Raw genomic sequence first — 15,062 nt, forward strand, 5'->3', positions numbered from 1 at the left:
CTGTGTTATTATAAATAAGGCAAATGAAATCAGCTGTCAAAACTTACTGAATAAGAGAAATCTGTATATAAAGGTTAAAATCCAGCTCTTGCGGGAATGGTAAGTGGAGTGATGTAGGTCTGGATTTGCATCTTCCCTTGTGCTAAGTGCATTGGGACCCCGATATCTAGACACAGAGCTGCCTGTACTTGACACCGTAATAGGGATTGCAGAAAAAGCTGTACCGAGTAACCTGTCCTGCCCTGGCTAAATGGAGAGTGAAAAGAATTTCAGAGAATACAGAGCTCATCTGTTCTCGTTTGACTTTCAGCTACGTGAAGAAACCCAGTACCAAACTCCTGGCCTTCCCCTGCAAATGCATTCATCTGCTCTGACAAAGCCCCCTCCCCAGATACCTCAGGATCCTCCACCAACCTACGAGACTGGTCAGAGGAAGCGGCTGATCTCCTCGGTGGATGACTTCACCGAATTTGTGTAGATCCCACTGGGTTGGTGTGTCCTGGGATGAACGAGGCAGTGAATGTGTTTCACCTGCATGCTGAGTGTGCAGCTGCCTAGACGTGGAGGAGAAGGGTTCGGCAAATACAGTGTGGCTGTGCTGCTTTCTTGGGGATTCAGCACTGAACTTTATCAGGAGGTTCAAGTATGTTTCACTGTCTCAGCCTGCCGCTGTTGTCTGATGAAGATACTGTGTATCCCCAGCAGATGCTCCAAGAGAGGACCAACTCCACATTTTGTTTTTATTTGGTTTGAGCTATTCCAGGGCTTCCATCTCTGATGGGAACTTTCTTGCAGAACCTTTCTCTAGACTCCTTCAACACCAGTGTCTGGTGGGAGCAGACTAAGTGTGATCCTCTGCACTTCATCACATAGGTGGAAGAGGCATGAATTGTAGGAATTCTGACACCTTTATTGGGAATTAAATACAGAGTACTGGAAACCCAGTCACCATTTCTAAGCAACTCGGAATCTTTGCTTCTCTCCAGGTCTCGTTGACTCTCGGGACTTGAACTCTACAGCATCTGAGACTTGCTCTGCTGCCAGCTCTGGTAAAGGTTAAGCCGAACATGCTGCTTAAATTCCCAAGAACGTGTCTCCATTTTGAAAGACTCGCAGTGAACCCTCCCTCAGCCCAGGAGAAATGTTTTTGCTGCCAGAAGTAACGCAAAGCAGGGAGGTGAGTGGCACTTGGTGAAGCAGCAGAATGGCAAAGAGCTGGGGCATGAACCTTTGAGCGGAACAGTTTCACCCACTGTGGCTGGCTGCAAGGGTTTTAGCCAGAGGCCAGATGTGGTTTCTAGGTTCAGCTGCAGGATTTCTACTAATTGCAGCAGTGCTGGGGATAACTCATCCCTCTCTGTGCACTCGGTAAAACCCAATTTGAAAGACTGTTGACTTGTCCTGGTGGCATCAGCTCTGAATGAGTTTTGCCTATTGCACTAACGCCTAATGCCAGGCTCTCCTCTTGGGACCTTGGCTGTTGTAATTAACAAGCTGTCCTTTCAGTGCAAGCATGCACGGGTGGAATGGGATTATGTAGCCCATCTTGTTGTAAGATGGTCATCAGACACTACACTACCAAACTGGGAGACACCGTGTAAGCTGGCCTATACTGTGAGTACTTTAATCTCCTGCTTTGTGACTAAATGGAAGTGGGGCTTTTTGATGAGGGGGAACTGCAGAGCCTTTGCAGTGGAGCTGAATACAAGTGCAATCAGCACACGGTACTGTGAAGTGACTGGCAAGAGGACAATGTATGAAATGCTATGAATTGATGCAAAGTGATGCAGGGCTGTTTGGGAACTCTAAGTGTATGTTGTGTTTTGAGTGTTTATAAGTAAATACGTCCTAGAGAAAATAAAGTATTTGTATGGTCAGTGGGTTCTTGCTGACCTGGGAAGACTCGAACCATGTCTGATGATAATGTCATGGGTAATTTGCCTTTGTGGTGATGGCAGATTCCTCACTAGCAGGCTGATGCAGTTAATTACAGACCAAAGCGTCCCTAATTGGTTCATTGATGTAAGAAAGTCTCGCATATTGTGCAGGAAACCTCAATTAAAATTCTGGTCACGGACAGAAAGAACAAATGGGGTGGGTAGGAATGTCTGGACAGGCAGCTGGACAGACTCTGGTGAGTGCTGACGTGCCCCTGCGCCTTTCCTGATCTCCTGCTCGTAGTGGTGAGCAGCTCGCTGCCTGGCTGAGGGCTGGAGGGAGTGCAACAAAAGTACTGGAGCCAGGTTGTAGCAGTCATCTTTTATTTGACCTTGTCATTTTTTTAAGAAACATCCCCACAGTTACAAAATACGGTATTTTTGTTTGCAGTGAAATGCTGACCAGACAGTTAAAATTGGCATATTGATCACAATCATGTTTAAAAAAAAAAAAAAAAAAAAAAGCATTTATATAGAGGTCCTTCCCTCTCCCTTTTAAACTAGTGGATAGTTTTTTTATTTTATTTAAGCAGCTTGATACTGTTACATCTGTATGAGACTTAAGACAATAAATAAGAAACCATCTCTGGGTGATTACAAACACAGAAATATACATTCAGGAGTACCTGGTGGTTAGGGCTGTAAGTCAAGTTCATTGCTGCTGACAGTATAACTCCATGACTAGTAACTCTGGCTGCAGCTAAGTGCATGTATACGTGGAACCTTAGCTGTGACAGTGAAGGAACCCTGTGAGTATTGCTATAGCTTGTACAAATAAATGCTGCAATGAGAACTATGATTGCTTGAAAGCTGTCCGTGGTGCCCACCAAGCACGTGGGCCCTCACTGAGGTGTCTGACTTTTCAAGAAACAACTGTGTGGGTTCCAGAGCTGCTCTCCGTACTTCAAGTTAAGGTAAGAAGTAGGACAGTTGTCTTGGCCTGTTTCTGCTCCTCTTTGATTAGAAGAAGCACTTGGTAAGTCACGTGCATCACCTCACACTCACACACACACACAAAGCAAGCTTGGTAAGGAACAGACACTTGGGACCAAGAATCCCGATGCTTCACTGGGGAGCATCCTTGTCCAGCCCGCACATTTAGCTTATTGAAGGCTGTTCTGAGCACTCGGGTCCCTGCTCACTGCTGCCTCTTGCCTCCCTCTCTCCTACCTGTACTTTAGTAACAACTTCTTTTCAATGAACATACTTAAGCTGGGAGTCAGGGGGAAGGAGCTGAGCTCTGAACTGATGCTTTTTTGGGGGGTGGGTGGGGAAAAGGGCTTTTGATGATGCCAGGGCCCCAGAGCCTTCCAAGACCTGCTTGGTTTGGTCACTCAGCGCCCAGTCCCCCTGGCTCCCAGGCTGGCACTGACAGCCCCGTCCCTGTCCCACTCTGCTGTGGCACTGACCACAGCGAGCAGGCACCTGTAACCAAGGGGAAGGGGGCACAGCCCTTAGGGGTGGCTGTATCCACAGACATTATTCCACTGCAGCAGGAAGGAAATGCGCAGTCCCATTTGGAGCTGAAGTTTAAAAGTGGCTGTTCTGGTGCAGTTGTGCTTAGGAGCTCTCCCGTGTGAGAACCCCATCCCCAGCTGCTCCAGGGCTGGCATCGCCCCTCTCCCCTTGTTCTACTCCACTCCGGGCACTTCTCTGCTATCTCTTCAACCTGCCTCTTCCTTTCCCTGAGGAAAGCTTTCTGAGTACTAACAGTTTTCTCCACTCTGCACTCTACTTCCCTCCGAAATCTACTCTTGCAATCTTTACGGTGACCAACCACCAACTCCCTGTAAGCGATCTTCATTCTACAGCACACCTCTACTCCTGTCTGCAGCCTTCTGCAACCTTCCACAGCCCATATCCTTCATAACAATGGAGTTTTTCAAGGGCAATTTACACCAGTCCCACAGCCATCACAAAGAGCACCCGTGCATCTTCCCACAGTCACCCAGAAGGGACAGGGGCAGGCAGCTGAAGCCCAGGAATGAAATCTTCACGCGTATTTAACAGCATGGCAGAAAGTGCTGGGAGCTGGAGGAGGAGACTCACCAATGGAAGCATCCAAGAAGCATCTGACTGCTCCCAGAGGTCTCCTCCCTGATCCGGGCAGTCCTAGGAACGATGCTGCCAGGAGCAGCAGCACCAGAGGCAAGACACACTGTCCCCTGCAGCAGCGTTTGTGCTGCTCAATGCTTCCCTTCAGTTACACTCCAAAGCAGGGAGCAGATTCAGGAAAACCACCTCGTGCACTGCGGGATCCCCACCACGCTCTGCTCCACCTGCGGGGACTGGCCCTGAGCCAGCCCAGCCCAAACCTCGAGAGCACACGCACCACATGCACACAGACACCTAATACTTTATATACACGGGACATTCCCAGGAAGAAGCACTTAATACATCCTTTAAATAACTCTGACAATAGTGTTCTGTCTCCTATCTACATGTTTCAAACACGTTACCGATGCTATGAAAATATAGCAAACATACAAAAATATATACATTTAAAAAAAAAAAACAGAAACCAACATATAAATTACTTACAATATACATCATGTGAAATGGCGAGGACAAAGTGAACGCAGGCCCTGGCAAGGCTTCAGGGGTCGTGGTGCTCGCTGTCCCAGCCCTACAAGCACAGGCACAGCCCCAGTGTGCTGCGAGTCACCAAGCAGGGCTGCAGGGACTCTGCCTCCTCCTGGCCCCCTAAAAAGCTCTGTTTGAGTCCCCTCCAAATGCAGTTGGACTTCACCAAGAGCCCAGGAGGTAACGCTGTGGCCAGCTGGGGTGGAGGGGCTGCGTTCAGTTTATCCTCAGTTGCTCATTTCAGTTTATGATTTAAACAACAACAACAAAAATACTGCTTCTGTGATATATTATCCCGTTCTTGTTAGATCGCATGTGTCATTGTTAGCTGAGGAAAGCAATGTTTAAAGTGCTGGGCAGTACATACGAACAAGTAAACCAAAAAAATACATATACTTACGTCAATACATTCCTTGGGTTAGAAAAGCCAAGCAGCCAGCAGCACGCTCACCCCTGGGCTGCCGCGCGGGGGGCGAGCGCTGGTGGGTGGTGGGGTGGGGTTGGGGGGTCCGCAGCGAAGCCAGCACGTTGGCAACCCCCTGCTCAGCGCCGACTGAAAGCAGCCCCGGGTCTCCGGCCCCTTCGGGTCGAACTGCTGCTCCTCACCCCTCCGAGCCTGGCCGGGCAGCAGGGCTGGCAGCTCGCCGCTTGCAACGTCCTTTGTTTTAAATATTGGATCTCTTTAAATACAAATAATACCAATTTCCGGAGGATAAAAGTAGCCAATACTGGAAATTAACTGATCTGGGTGTAGATATTTATCTATATATATTTATGCTTAAAAAAAAAAAAGGTTAAATATCTTCTTGAAACCTGTAGCTTTCCTCCACAGTGCGTCTGGTCGGCAATAATCCAAATTCAGTTCAACCCCTCAAGGCCAGGGGCTCCCCTCTCCCCCTTCCACCTGGCACAGCCAGCAGGGAAGGGGCGGTGAGCCTCGTACCAGTCACCCTATGCTGGGCCCCAGTAAAGTGTCCTCATCACAGTCGCCTGAGGCAATCTGCTTGAAGATGGGGCCATTTAACGAAAGAGACAACTTTTTAATACTGCCCTACTGTAATCATTTTTTTTTTTTTCCCCGCACGCTGACCGTAACCCGTGCCGTCTTCCCCGGCTGTCCACGAGGAAAGGCTCAGCCTTTTCCTATGAACCCTTGATGCTGGCAGCCACCCTTGAGGATGCCAGCACGCCTGAGCCACGAGGCCAGGAGCGTGGAGGACGGAGGCTGCGCCAGCCCCATCGCCAGCAGCGGCACGGCGCAGTGCTCGGCGGCTCCCGATGCTCCAGGTGAGCGCGGCAGGCACAGCCCGCCTCTGCAAACCCTTTCCAAGGCTCGCTCTGCCCTCCCGCAGCTCGGCTACTTGACAGTCGGGTGCACCCTGTTCTTGGCCCGGAGAGGCCGCTTCTTCTTCACGGCCGGAGCCAGCGCGGCGTGTGCCTTGTGCGGGGGCAGCAGGGAAGCCGCCGCGCTCACGCCTCTGCTGGCACGAAGGAGCCGGCTGGGCACCGAGCCCCTGCTGCCCGGCGGGGCCGTGGGGGAGTGGGGGGACAACGGGGCGTCCCGCGGGGGCTGCGGGTCCACGTCCGAGGAGATTTCGGGCGAGGGTCCCCGCTCTGCGCTGCCCGCACAGTACCTGCTGAGGACGTCCTCCGCCCCCTGTGTGCACCTCCTCCTGCAGCGGCGGCTCTGGGAGCCCTCCAGCTGGTGCTCGATGCGGTACACGTCCTCCGTCACTTGGTTGACGCGGTCGAACTGGGCTAGCAGCATCTCGAAGAGGGAGAGGAGCCGCTGGATGTCAGCGTCCACCTCCAGGCTGTCGCGGGCGCTCAGCACGAGGCTCAGCCCGTCCAGCTGGCTGGAGGAGGTGGAGGCCCTGGAGCTGTCGGAGGCGGCGCTGGGCGTGGGGCCCCGAAAGGATTTGGAATCGCTGGAGTCGCGGGACGGCAGCGGTTCCATGCCTTCAAACCTCACCTTGTGGCGGAACTGGGAGAGAAAGGGGTGGGGGAAAGAGGGGAGACGGAATTATTTCAGGAGCTGGCAACAGGGTACAACTGGCTGTGGTACAGCGCACCCCAGGGATCTGGGGATGGATCCCAAATAAAAATCACCTAAAACAATGGGACTGAGACCTGACAGCCACGGCCCTACAGTGCCCCATCACTAAGCCAGCCCTTGGGCCTCCAGGATCTGCCCCTGCTCCACCCCTCCCGGCCAGAGGGGCTGGGGGACCTGACTGGGAGCAGTGCTGGGAAGCACCTGGAGGCAAAGCGGGGCTGAGGATGGAGGACACTGTTTCTCTGAAAAACCTGCACCTTAAAGCCTGCTACCAGAGCCCTTGCACAAACTCTCCCGGGCTGCACTCACCTCCTTGGCCTTGCTGAAGCCCATCCACATTTTCAGCCTGCGCACAAAGAGCTCCACCATCTCGTAGTCCTGGGGCTCGAAGGCAGGACGGTACAGCTCGAAGTGCATCTCCCGGTAGCTGTAGACAAGCACCACGGTGAAGAGCCTCAGCACGATCCACACCTCCAGGATGATGTAGCTGGTGCAGAACAGGTAGTAGAGGCCGCAGGACTCGGGAGGGCAGGGGCGGAGGTTTGTGCTGCCCCGCACCATGGCGAAGAGCAGCAGGAGGCTGCTGCCCACGCTGCGGAAGGACTCCGAGGAGGAGGAGAAAAGCTGCAAACGGGACAGCGGAGAGATAAAAAGGGATCAGTTGGTGCCACAATGTCCCCCAGCACGCACTACCCCACCTTACAAAGTCTGAGCCCTGCAGAGCAGCGGGGCTCTGCTGGCAGCTGCGGCACGGGGAGGGCTGGGGGGGGGTCACACAACCCTGGGCAGCCCTTGCTCGCAGCCAGCCCCCCGCCAGGCGAGCTGGGGGGAGCAGGTACTCACCAGGAAGCCAAGCTGTGCATACGCCAGGAGGAGGACCACGAAGGCCAGCCCTGCAGCCATCAGCTCCTTCATGGACTTCTGAAAGGTCTTCCCAAACACGGACCACTGCCTGACGAAGCGCAGCTGCTGGGCCGCCTAGGACCAAGCAAGAGGACGGTGTTAGGTGTTACAACACATGCTCAGGTGCAGAGGGTGCTGCAAGACCTGCCCAGCACCGCAGAGCCTCTCCCTTGCTCTCCCTGCCCTGAGAAGAGGCATTACAGCGCTGCCTGCTCTTGGATTGCACATGAGAACTTGCAACGGGCAGGTAGGCAACCAGAGGCTAAAGCAGAGCCCACAGGCTGAGGACATGGGGCTGTCCGGTCATTAATGTGGAGGTGCAGACATCCCTGGGTCTGATTCCAGCCCCAAATGGTAAAAAAACAACAACACATCCTGGACCAAAGCCCACATCCCCGACCACATGCTGCTCCCAGCCAGCCCTCTTTGTACCTGCACGGTCAGGAGGAAGAGGAGGGAGGCAGCCAAGGTGCTGAAGATGGTGTTGAGGAAGGCCACCTGGTAGAAGTTGGTGAAGCCCTTCCTGTTGTTGAGGTACTTGAGCCACTGCTGGTCGGCGAGGGTGGCCTGGCTGAGGTGCACCACCACGGTGCAGGTGGTGAGGAGGATGAAGCCCCACTGGCCGTAGTTGCCCCACAGGGTGAAGTAGGCCCTGCCCTCCTTCTTGATGGAAAGCGACTCGGACACCACGAAGTAAACCACGAACATCATGAGGAAGACCTGGGGGAAGAGGGGAGAAGTTACCAGGGAAGGAGGGGGCAATGTTTGCCTGCCAGGCTGCACCAGGAGACCTTGCAGCCCCCCAGGACAGCAAAAACCCCATGGGCTAGGCCAAGATCTGCAAGCCTACCCCTGGAGCACAGTTCCTCAACTCCTCCCATGCCTTCCAGCCAGGAGTTGGACTCAATGATCCTTATGGGTCCCTTCCAATTTGGGATATTCTATGATTCTATGATTCCTCTTGCTCCCTTTGTCCTGTTCCCTCTTGCCCTAGCAGCAAAGCTCCCCAAAGCCCATCCAAGGCACGTGCAGCAGGGTGGCAGCACCCAGGGAAGGGGGCTCTGCTTCCACCCGGCCCTAGCCCAGCTGGAGGAGCTTTAGTTTGTGGTGACCAGTGCTGCTTTTCTTGGGGACAGACCCCTGAGCATCTCTGAGCAGTGACCAAAGAGGAGAGGGGCACAGGATGAACCACACTGACCATCATGAGCAGCTGCAGCGTGACGCCCCTGCTGAGCCGCAGCAGTGGGAAGGGGCTGATGGAAAGCGCGGTGACGGCCTGGCCAGCGCCCAGGAACTCCAGCTGCAGGGTGATGGCAGCGTGCAGGTCCACGCTGGGGTTGTACTGCATCAGCTCCACAAAGACCGCCCGGCTCCTGCGGAGAGAAGAACAGCAGCTCAGGGACCTGGGGCAACACCAACCCTGGGCTTTGGTGCTGTCACTTTGTAGGGTCCTAGGTTCTCTCCCCAGTGACACCTCCAGGAGTGCCCCTTAAAAATCTTGGTGACAGCAAAACATCTCCTTCGTCCCTGCCACACTCACATGTTGTCAATCCAGGTGTGCTGCTGAAGGTAACGCAGCTGAGCCCTGCTTTCCTCTAGCGAAGCCCCCAGCTCCTGGATGTAGCCACCGGTATCGTAGAAAGAGATGTAACCCCAGTACCAGACCCTGCAGAGGAAGAAGAGCCACGGGGTGAGAGCTGGAGACAACAGCCCTGGTGTGCTCTCCTGTGGGCAGACTGAGAGGGCAGGGAAAGCAGGAGCCAAGTGCCTGCCACCACTCAAACTGCCAGCATGCAAGGGCCAGAACAGCTGCATTTGGGAAAAGCCCCTGGCATTTTTGTGTTAATTTACCCTTTGCAGGGCTCAGGGGCTGCAGCTGACCTTACCGAGGTGAGGGCTGGGAACCACCCAGGGCACCAAAACACCCAACAAGTTCCAACGCCCCCAGCACGTGGAGCAGAGGCACAGAGAGTTGCTCCTTACCCAGTGAGGTCGGGCGGTGAGTAGGACCACGCGGCCGTCATGTTCACGGCTGCCCTTTGCCAGCCAGCTGCGTAGTCAGCCGTGGAGAAGCCGGGCGAGGTGCTGCAGTTCTTCCCGGCACCTGTGCCCAGCCCACGGAGGAAGTCGTGGGCAGTGAGCTGGCACTCAGCTGGAAGGAGACCAACACCATCACCTACACAGCACCCAGCGTGGGCATACAGCTGAGCCTTCACCCTCAGCATCTCCCCTCCTCCCAAGCCCCCTTCACCCCCGTGTCCTCACCCGCACCTCCTAAAATCCCATCAACCTCTCCCTTCAGTGCAAGCCCCTCCATCCTCATCACTGCCCCAGTTCATTTCACCTCTGGTGGCAGCAGAACCAGAAGCACCTCATACACACGCTGCAAAGAGCAAAGTGCCTCCATAACCCCTGCCTTGCTCCCCCCAGCACCCCACTGCACCCAGACCCAGCTGTTTCACCCTCCAGGCAGTGTCACCCCCCAGCAGGTGACAGCAGGGCCCCAGGCTGCTGTCCCCTCCCTACCTTCCTGCAGCCGGAGCTGGCGCAGCCGGGCTGCCCCCAGCGTGGTGCTGTGGCTCTCCTGACCCGAGCGGTTGTTGTAGAGGTACGGGAGGAACACCTGCGACATCCAGACCCAAAACTGATCCGACCTGCAAAAGGGAATGGCTGTGAGGGGCAAAGCTCCTGGAGCAGCTCTGCTGGGGCAGCGTCTGCAGGTCTCAGCCGTGATCTGGATGTCTGGGTTCCACCTGGAGGAGAGGAGCTGTGTTTTGGGCAGGTAACTGGGCTGCTCTCCTCCATGTGGGCAGCCAGCAGGCAGGGCAGCTCCTGCACCCATATTGTGAGCTGTGCTCCAGGTGGGTGAAGAGAAGGGTTATTAGATGGGCAAGACCTAAAGGTGAATGAATCCCCTTGATGCTGACCCCCAGGGAAATCCTGGAAGGAGCCAGCAGGTACCTGTGCCCTCGCCCTGCTGGCTGGCCATCAGCCCACCCCGAGGAGGGGATCGCTCAGCCCACCCCAGCCCAGGCTCTCTGCTGTTACCTCTTGATGCGGAGGAATTCGCTGCTGCCCAGCTGCTGCTTGATGGAGCTCTGCAGGAGGAAGGCCCTGCTGTTGCGTGTGGCGTCTCCGTAGTTGGTGAGCAGGATCACCAGCAAGAACATCATGTAGATGAGGAAGTTCTGGCAAGCAGAGAGCAGAAAGGGATTGTACCCAACAGCAGGATCCCGTCCTGTCCCTGCAGGAATTGATGCCTTCCACTGGGTGCAGCGGGATCAGGCCCCAGAGCCTGCTGGTAATTCCCATTTGGAAGCAGTTTAAAACAAAACCCAGACACAGGCTTTTTTTTTTTCCTCCCCTCAGAGCAGCCAGCCCAGGACCACATTTCAGCTGCTACACACTGCACAACCTCCCTGCAGCAGTGCTGTAGCTGGCAGCTCAGGTTATAAACGCAGGTAGAGGAGTTTTTGCTCTTTAAAGGATTGGCACTCAGCTGACAGTAGCTGGATGCTCTAAAGCAGCCGTGTACTCCCAGCACCAGCGTGGAATGATCTACATAGTGAATGATCTACAAATAAACTGGGACTTCTGCTCCCAGGCGGGGACTTGTTATGTCTCACAAGACCCTGTTAATTAATTTTCTTTGTGCAAGTTGATGCTGCACACCTGGCTCTAGCCTCAAACACCCCAGTTATGGAGACAAACACACCCGCTGCTCCAGTTCAAGGACACGGCCACCCCCTTACAGTCATGCTTTCCAGACACCTCAGAGCTTCACGGAGAAGATGAACCTCACCTTCTACAGGTGGGGAAACTGAGGCAGGGACTGGACACCTGCACCTCTGAGCTCAGGGGGTCACAGATGGACAGGGAAGGCCCACACAAGGACGGATCTCGGCTGGTGGTGCCAGCGCTCCACCTCTGCTCACCTTCAGCATCCTGTGCAGCAGCTTGACCTTCCTGGCCTCCTCCTTGGCCTGGAAAAGGGCAAATCCCTGGGGGGGTCGGACTTTGCTGATCTTCTCAGAAACGTGCTCAACAAACGGGTGCTCCACCAAGGTGTCGTCTTCCTCTGGGTGCAAGCGCTTGGCGACCAGTGAGAAATAGAGGGCTTCCAGCAGCACCTGGGGACACCAGCACGCTGTGAGCTCACAGAGCAGAGCTGTGCCACCAGAACCACGGGGCAGCAGCTCCTGTTTGCCCTTCAGCCACAGGGCACGGCAGCTCAGCACCACTTTGTGGAGCAGCTGGCTGCCTGTAACACAAATTGCCACCACCTGCCTCCCCTAACGCTGCTATCGTGCCCACCCTCCCTCCTCTGCAGAATTCAGTCCCCTGTGTCTGACAGGACTTGATTAGTATCTGGAGAAGATGTTAATTACAGCTAAAATGTGCACACAGACAGGTAAGTGCTTGTGTCCTCCCTTTGGTTGTCCTTACCTTCAGGGGCTCCCAGACCAAGAAGGATGCCAGGAAGCTGAATATCCCTGAGATAAGCCACATGAGGGCGACGCTGGAGGAAAAGCCCACCCCGATCCACACGGAGACCCCCGTGGAGGTGGCAAAGAGGAAGAGGCTGATGCCATGAGCCAGATAGGAGCACCAGGGGGGCAGCAAGCGCTTCCTGAATGTTTGGTCTGCAACTGGAGGGAAGAGAAACGAGAGCAACCGTCACTGCTAAAGGGTCCCAGTGGGCACAGGGCTGAGCACATCCCTCATCGCAGCAGAGAACTCGCCACCAGTCCCGGGAGGGTTTGGAGGGATTGTCCTAGACATCTCCCACTAAGCACGAACAGGGACAGCAGCCTGAACCACAGCCATCCCAGCACAGCAGCCTCCCATCTGCAGCAGCAGGGTGGGCAACAGGAGATGGGATCCTGCCTCGGCAGTGGGATCAGCTCCCTGCTTTCCATTAGAGCCCCGGGAAATGGGGAAATGGGGCATGCCCGGCCTGGCTGGAAGTGCTGCAGTCAAGACCTGTGAAAAGCCACACAGATCTGGCACAGCCTTCACACTGCCAAGCCACCCTGCCCCGGGGCTTGCTCGGGCACAGCCTCTTTCATCCACCCATCTGAACCAGTGCCGGCATAGAGATACTACAGCCATTCATCAAGCACGATGAACGGAGGGCTTTTGGCAGATCCAGAAGGATTTACTGCCGTGCCCAATTCTCTCTGCTGCAGCCTGTCCTAAGGAGGCTGTGCCTCAGGAAGCCAAGAGTTCACTACAAGAACTGGTGCTCAGCCTCTCCATGGGACAGCCTGGCGCTTCCCACCCCCAGGCCTGACACCCTGCTGGTGCAGCCCCAGCTGTGTTGCACGGTCCACTAGGAAGCACCTCTCCTCCTCTGCTTTGTTGGGTGAACTTTTGTTGGTATTTGACTCATTTTCCCATAACAGAAACCCTCGCTCTGCAGCCTCGTGCTGGATGAAGGAAGGAATTGGTGGCTGCAGGGAGTAGCAGACACATCCCTGCTGGGAGCAGCCTCTCCTAAAGCTCTGCTTACCTGCCTGTTCCTCATAGCTGTGCTATGTGCCAAGCCCCCTGCCCGTCCCCAAAGGCCCCTGCCCGTCCCCAAAGGCCTCTGCCCGTCCCCAAAGGCCCACGGCACTGCCGCTGGGCACAGCCCTGGTACCTGTCCACGTCGACTTGGCCGACCTGCTCACTTCCCGGGGAGGGGCTGCCATGCCCTGGCCCTTGTCGTTCAGCTTCTGCATCATGACAGTCTCCACCTTCTCCCCGAACACACTGGAGCTGCCGAGGCAAAGGGGTGCTGTCGGTGAGCCGTGTGGGTGCTGCGGGGTCAGGCTGTCAGCAGCACAGCAGCACTGGACCAGGCAGAGGTATTTTATAGGGCAGCAGGCTCAGGCTGCCAGTACCCTGATGCTCTGTTCTGCCTTTTGCAGAGGAAGACTTTTCTGCTGGAAGACTTTCCCCTCCCTCACCCTGCTGCTTTATGCTGGCTTTATCCGTGAGCTGCCAGCCTGACCAGGCAGTGCCCGTGCCTCAATGCAGGGTGCTCTGGGCATGGCAACACATCAGGGATTCAAACCCCCTTCCCCAAAGTGCCTCCCTGGCACTTCATCAGCAGCCCACGAAGCTCTGGAGCCGTTTCTCCAGCCAGGGCTTTAGGGGATATTCCAGGTGGCTCCTTGAAGGGACACAGAGCACTCCTGGAGCCCAGGCTGTGCAGGCTGCAGGAATCACAGTGACACAGTGACTGTGTGACAAGGCTGTCCGGGGCTTTGCAGTGCCACAAAGCCCAGCTCAGCTCGCTGGGGCTGCATGCAGCAGGGCTGGCAGGCACAACAGCAGCAAGGGCAAGGACAGGAGACACTGGATCTGCCTGCCTTGTGGGGGGAAAACTCTGCTCCCCCTGTACTTACAGGCCTGAGATCAGATCTGTTTCAGCCCTCATGTATGGCCCCAGGTCCTGGGAGTGGGAGATGCCACTAGCTCCATCTGCTAGGATCTGCCGTATGAGGTCCTCATCTGGGGAAACAGCACAGAGGGCATTGGCAGGAGCACAGCACGCAGACCCCCACCCTTAGAAGGTTCTGAAATTCCCATTAAAAATATGATCCTCTCTTCTGCCTTGCAAATTGAAGCCAGTTTGGTGGCAAGCTCTGCTGTTCTGCTTCCCCGGAGCTCCCAAGCACCAGATGGTGCTGCATTCAGCACAGAGCAGCCCTGCTCGCACCCACCTGAGGCAGAGAAATACCGCGGCTGCCCCTGGTGCACACCAAGCGACAGGCTGTCCTCCTCAGCTGCCAGTGGAGCCTCGAGCCCCAGGTGGCGGCTGGCCCGGCCTCTCTTCAGCTTCTGGATGGTGTTGCCCATGATGGAGGGGTCGCTGAGGAGGTCTGGCCAGCTGAGCAGCGCCTCGCTGGAGGGCCACCGCACGAGGCTGCGGGAGGACAGAGCGTGGTGTGCAGTTAGGAAAGGAAGAAATAATTTGTGGGAGACTAGAAGAAGAAGACAACACTGAATTCCTACTTGTTCCATCCCCAGGAGCCCGCTTACCTTTTGGAATCCTCCAAGAACAGATCTGTCTTGGTTTGCTCAGAGAAGGCCTGTGGAGGAAGAGGAGGCATTTCAGGGACGTGACACCGGCTGCTGCCTGGCCAGAACAGCAGCTATGCAGAGACAAAAGGCTGTGGCTCTCCCCACCACCAGTGCTGTCCGGTGGCACGAGTGCCTTAGTCCTGGCACTGACGGTGGTGGATGCAGCTGTGGGGGTGCAGGAGAGCCCACAGAGCCACCTGCACGGCTTGCAGGCACGAAGCAGCTTACCTCTGCCCGCAGCCCAGGGAAGGTGGGGAAGGAGCTGTCGAGGATCGAGGAGTCCAGGTAGTTGTCGATCTCCAGGGACTGCTGGTCGGAGTGAGTCAGCGTGTGGTTGATGGAGACCTGCAGGAGGCAGGAAGGCTTGAGCAGAACCAGGAGGGGCAGAGGTGGCAAGGTGCCCGGTGGGGCTGAGAACAGGCACGTCCTTCCCTGCCTCAGGCACTGCCCCACAGCCTCTGGGCTGTGCCCCCTACAAGTTCCCTAGAAGCTGCAGGGGTTTACGATCTCCT

General features: G+C 55.6%; 2 protein-coding genes across 5 annotated transcripts in view; one reads left to right on the forward strand and one right to left on the reverse strand.

The window, feature by feature from the left end:
- The window catches only part of TSC2 (TSC complex subunit 2), a 37,033-nt gene extending 31,251 nt beyond the window's left edge, over positions 1 to 5,782 (forward strand). For all 4 annotated transcript variants that reach the window (XM_084296062.1, XM_084296064.1, XM_084296063.1 and 1 more), the window contains one exon: positions 311 to 5,782. In XM_084296062.1, the coding sequence (XP_084152188.1) occupies positions 311 to 478 (168 nt within the window). In that variant the 3' untranslated portion in view covers positions 479 to 5,782. The remainder of the gene's footprint in view (positions 1 to 310) is intronic.
- Positions 5,783 to 5,860: 78 nt separating this feature from the next.
- The window catches only part of PKD1 (polycystin 1, transient receptor potential channel interacting), an 82,495-nt gene continuing 73,293 nt past the window's right edge, over positions 5,861 to 15,062 (reverse strand). Inside the window, exons 31-46 of the mRNA XM_084296061.1 lie at positions 14,779 to 14,895; positions 14,509 to 14,558; positions 14,190 to 14,392; positions 13,872 to 13,977; positions 13,121 to 13,239; positions 11,926 to 12,128; positions 11,415 to 11,609; positions 10,528 to 10,667; positions 10,006 to 10,133; positions 9,463 to 9,631; positions 9,020 to 9,145; positions 8,678 to 8,852; positions 7,912 to 8,199; positions 7,420 to 7,554; positions 6,886 to 7,200; positions 5,861 to 6,504 (exon numbers count right to left, since the gene is read on the reverse strand). Coding sequence (XP_084152187.1) covers positions 5,878 to 6,504; positions 6,886 to 7,200; positions 7,420 to 7,554; positions 7,912 to 8,199; positions 8,678 to 8,852; positions 9,020 to 9,145; positions 9,463 to 9,631; positions 10,006 to 10,133; positions 10,528 to 10,667; positions 11,415 to 11,609; positions 11,926 to 12,128; positions 13,121 to 13,239; positions 13,872 to 13,977; positions 14,190 to 14,392; positions 14,509 to 14,558; positions 14,779 to 14,895 — 3,096 coding nt within the window. The 3' untranslated portion in view covers positions 5,861 to 5,877. The remainder of the gene's footprint in view (positions 6,505 to 6,885; positions 7,201 to 7,419; positions 7,555 to 7,911; positions 8,200 to 8,677; positions 8,853 to 9,019; positions 9,146 to 9,462; positions 9,632 to 10,005; positions 10,134 to 10,527; positions 10,668 to 11,414; positions 11,610 to 11,925; positions 12,129 to 13,120; positions 13,240 to 13,871; positions 13,978 to 14,189; positions 14,393 to 14,508; positions 14,559 to 14,778; positions 14,896 to 15,062) is intronic.

This window comes from Netta rufina (genome assembly GCF_964035555.1).
Source record: "Netta rufina genome assembly, chromosome: 15".
In the NCBI taxonomy this organism is placed as follows: domain Eukaryota; kingdom Metazoa; phylum Chordata; class Aves; order Anseriformes; family Anatidae; genus Netta; species Netta rufina.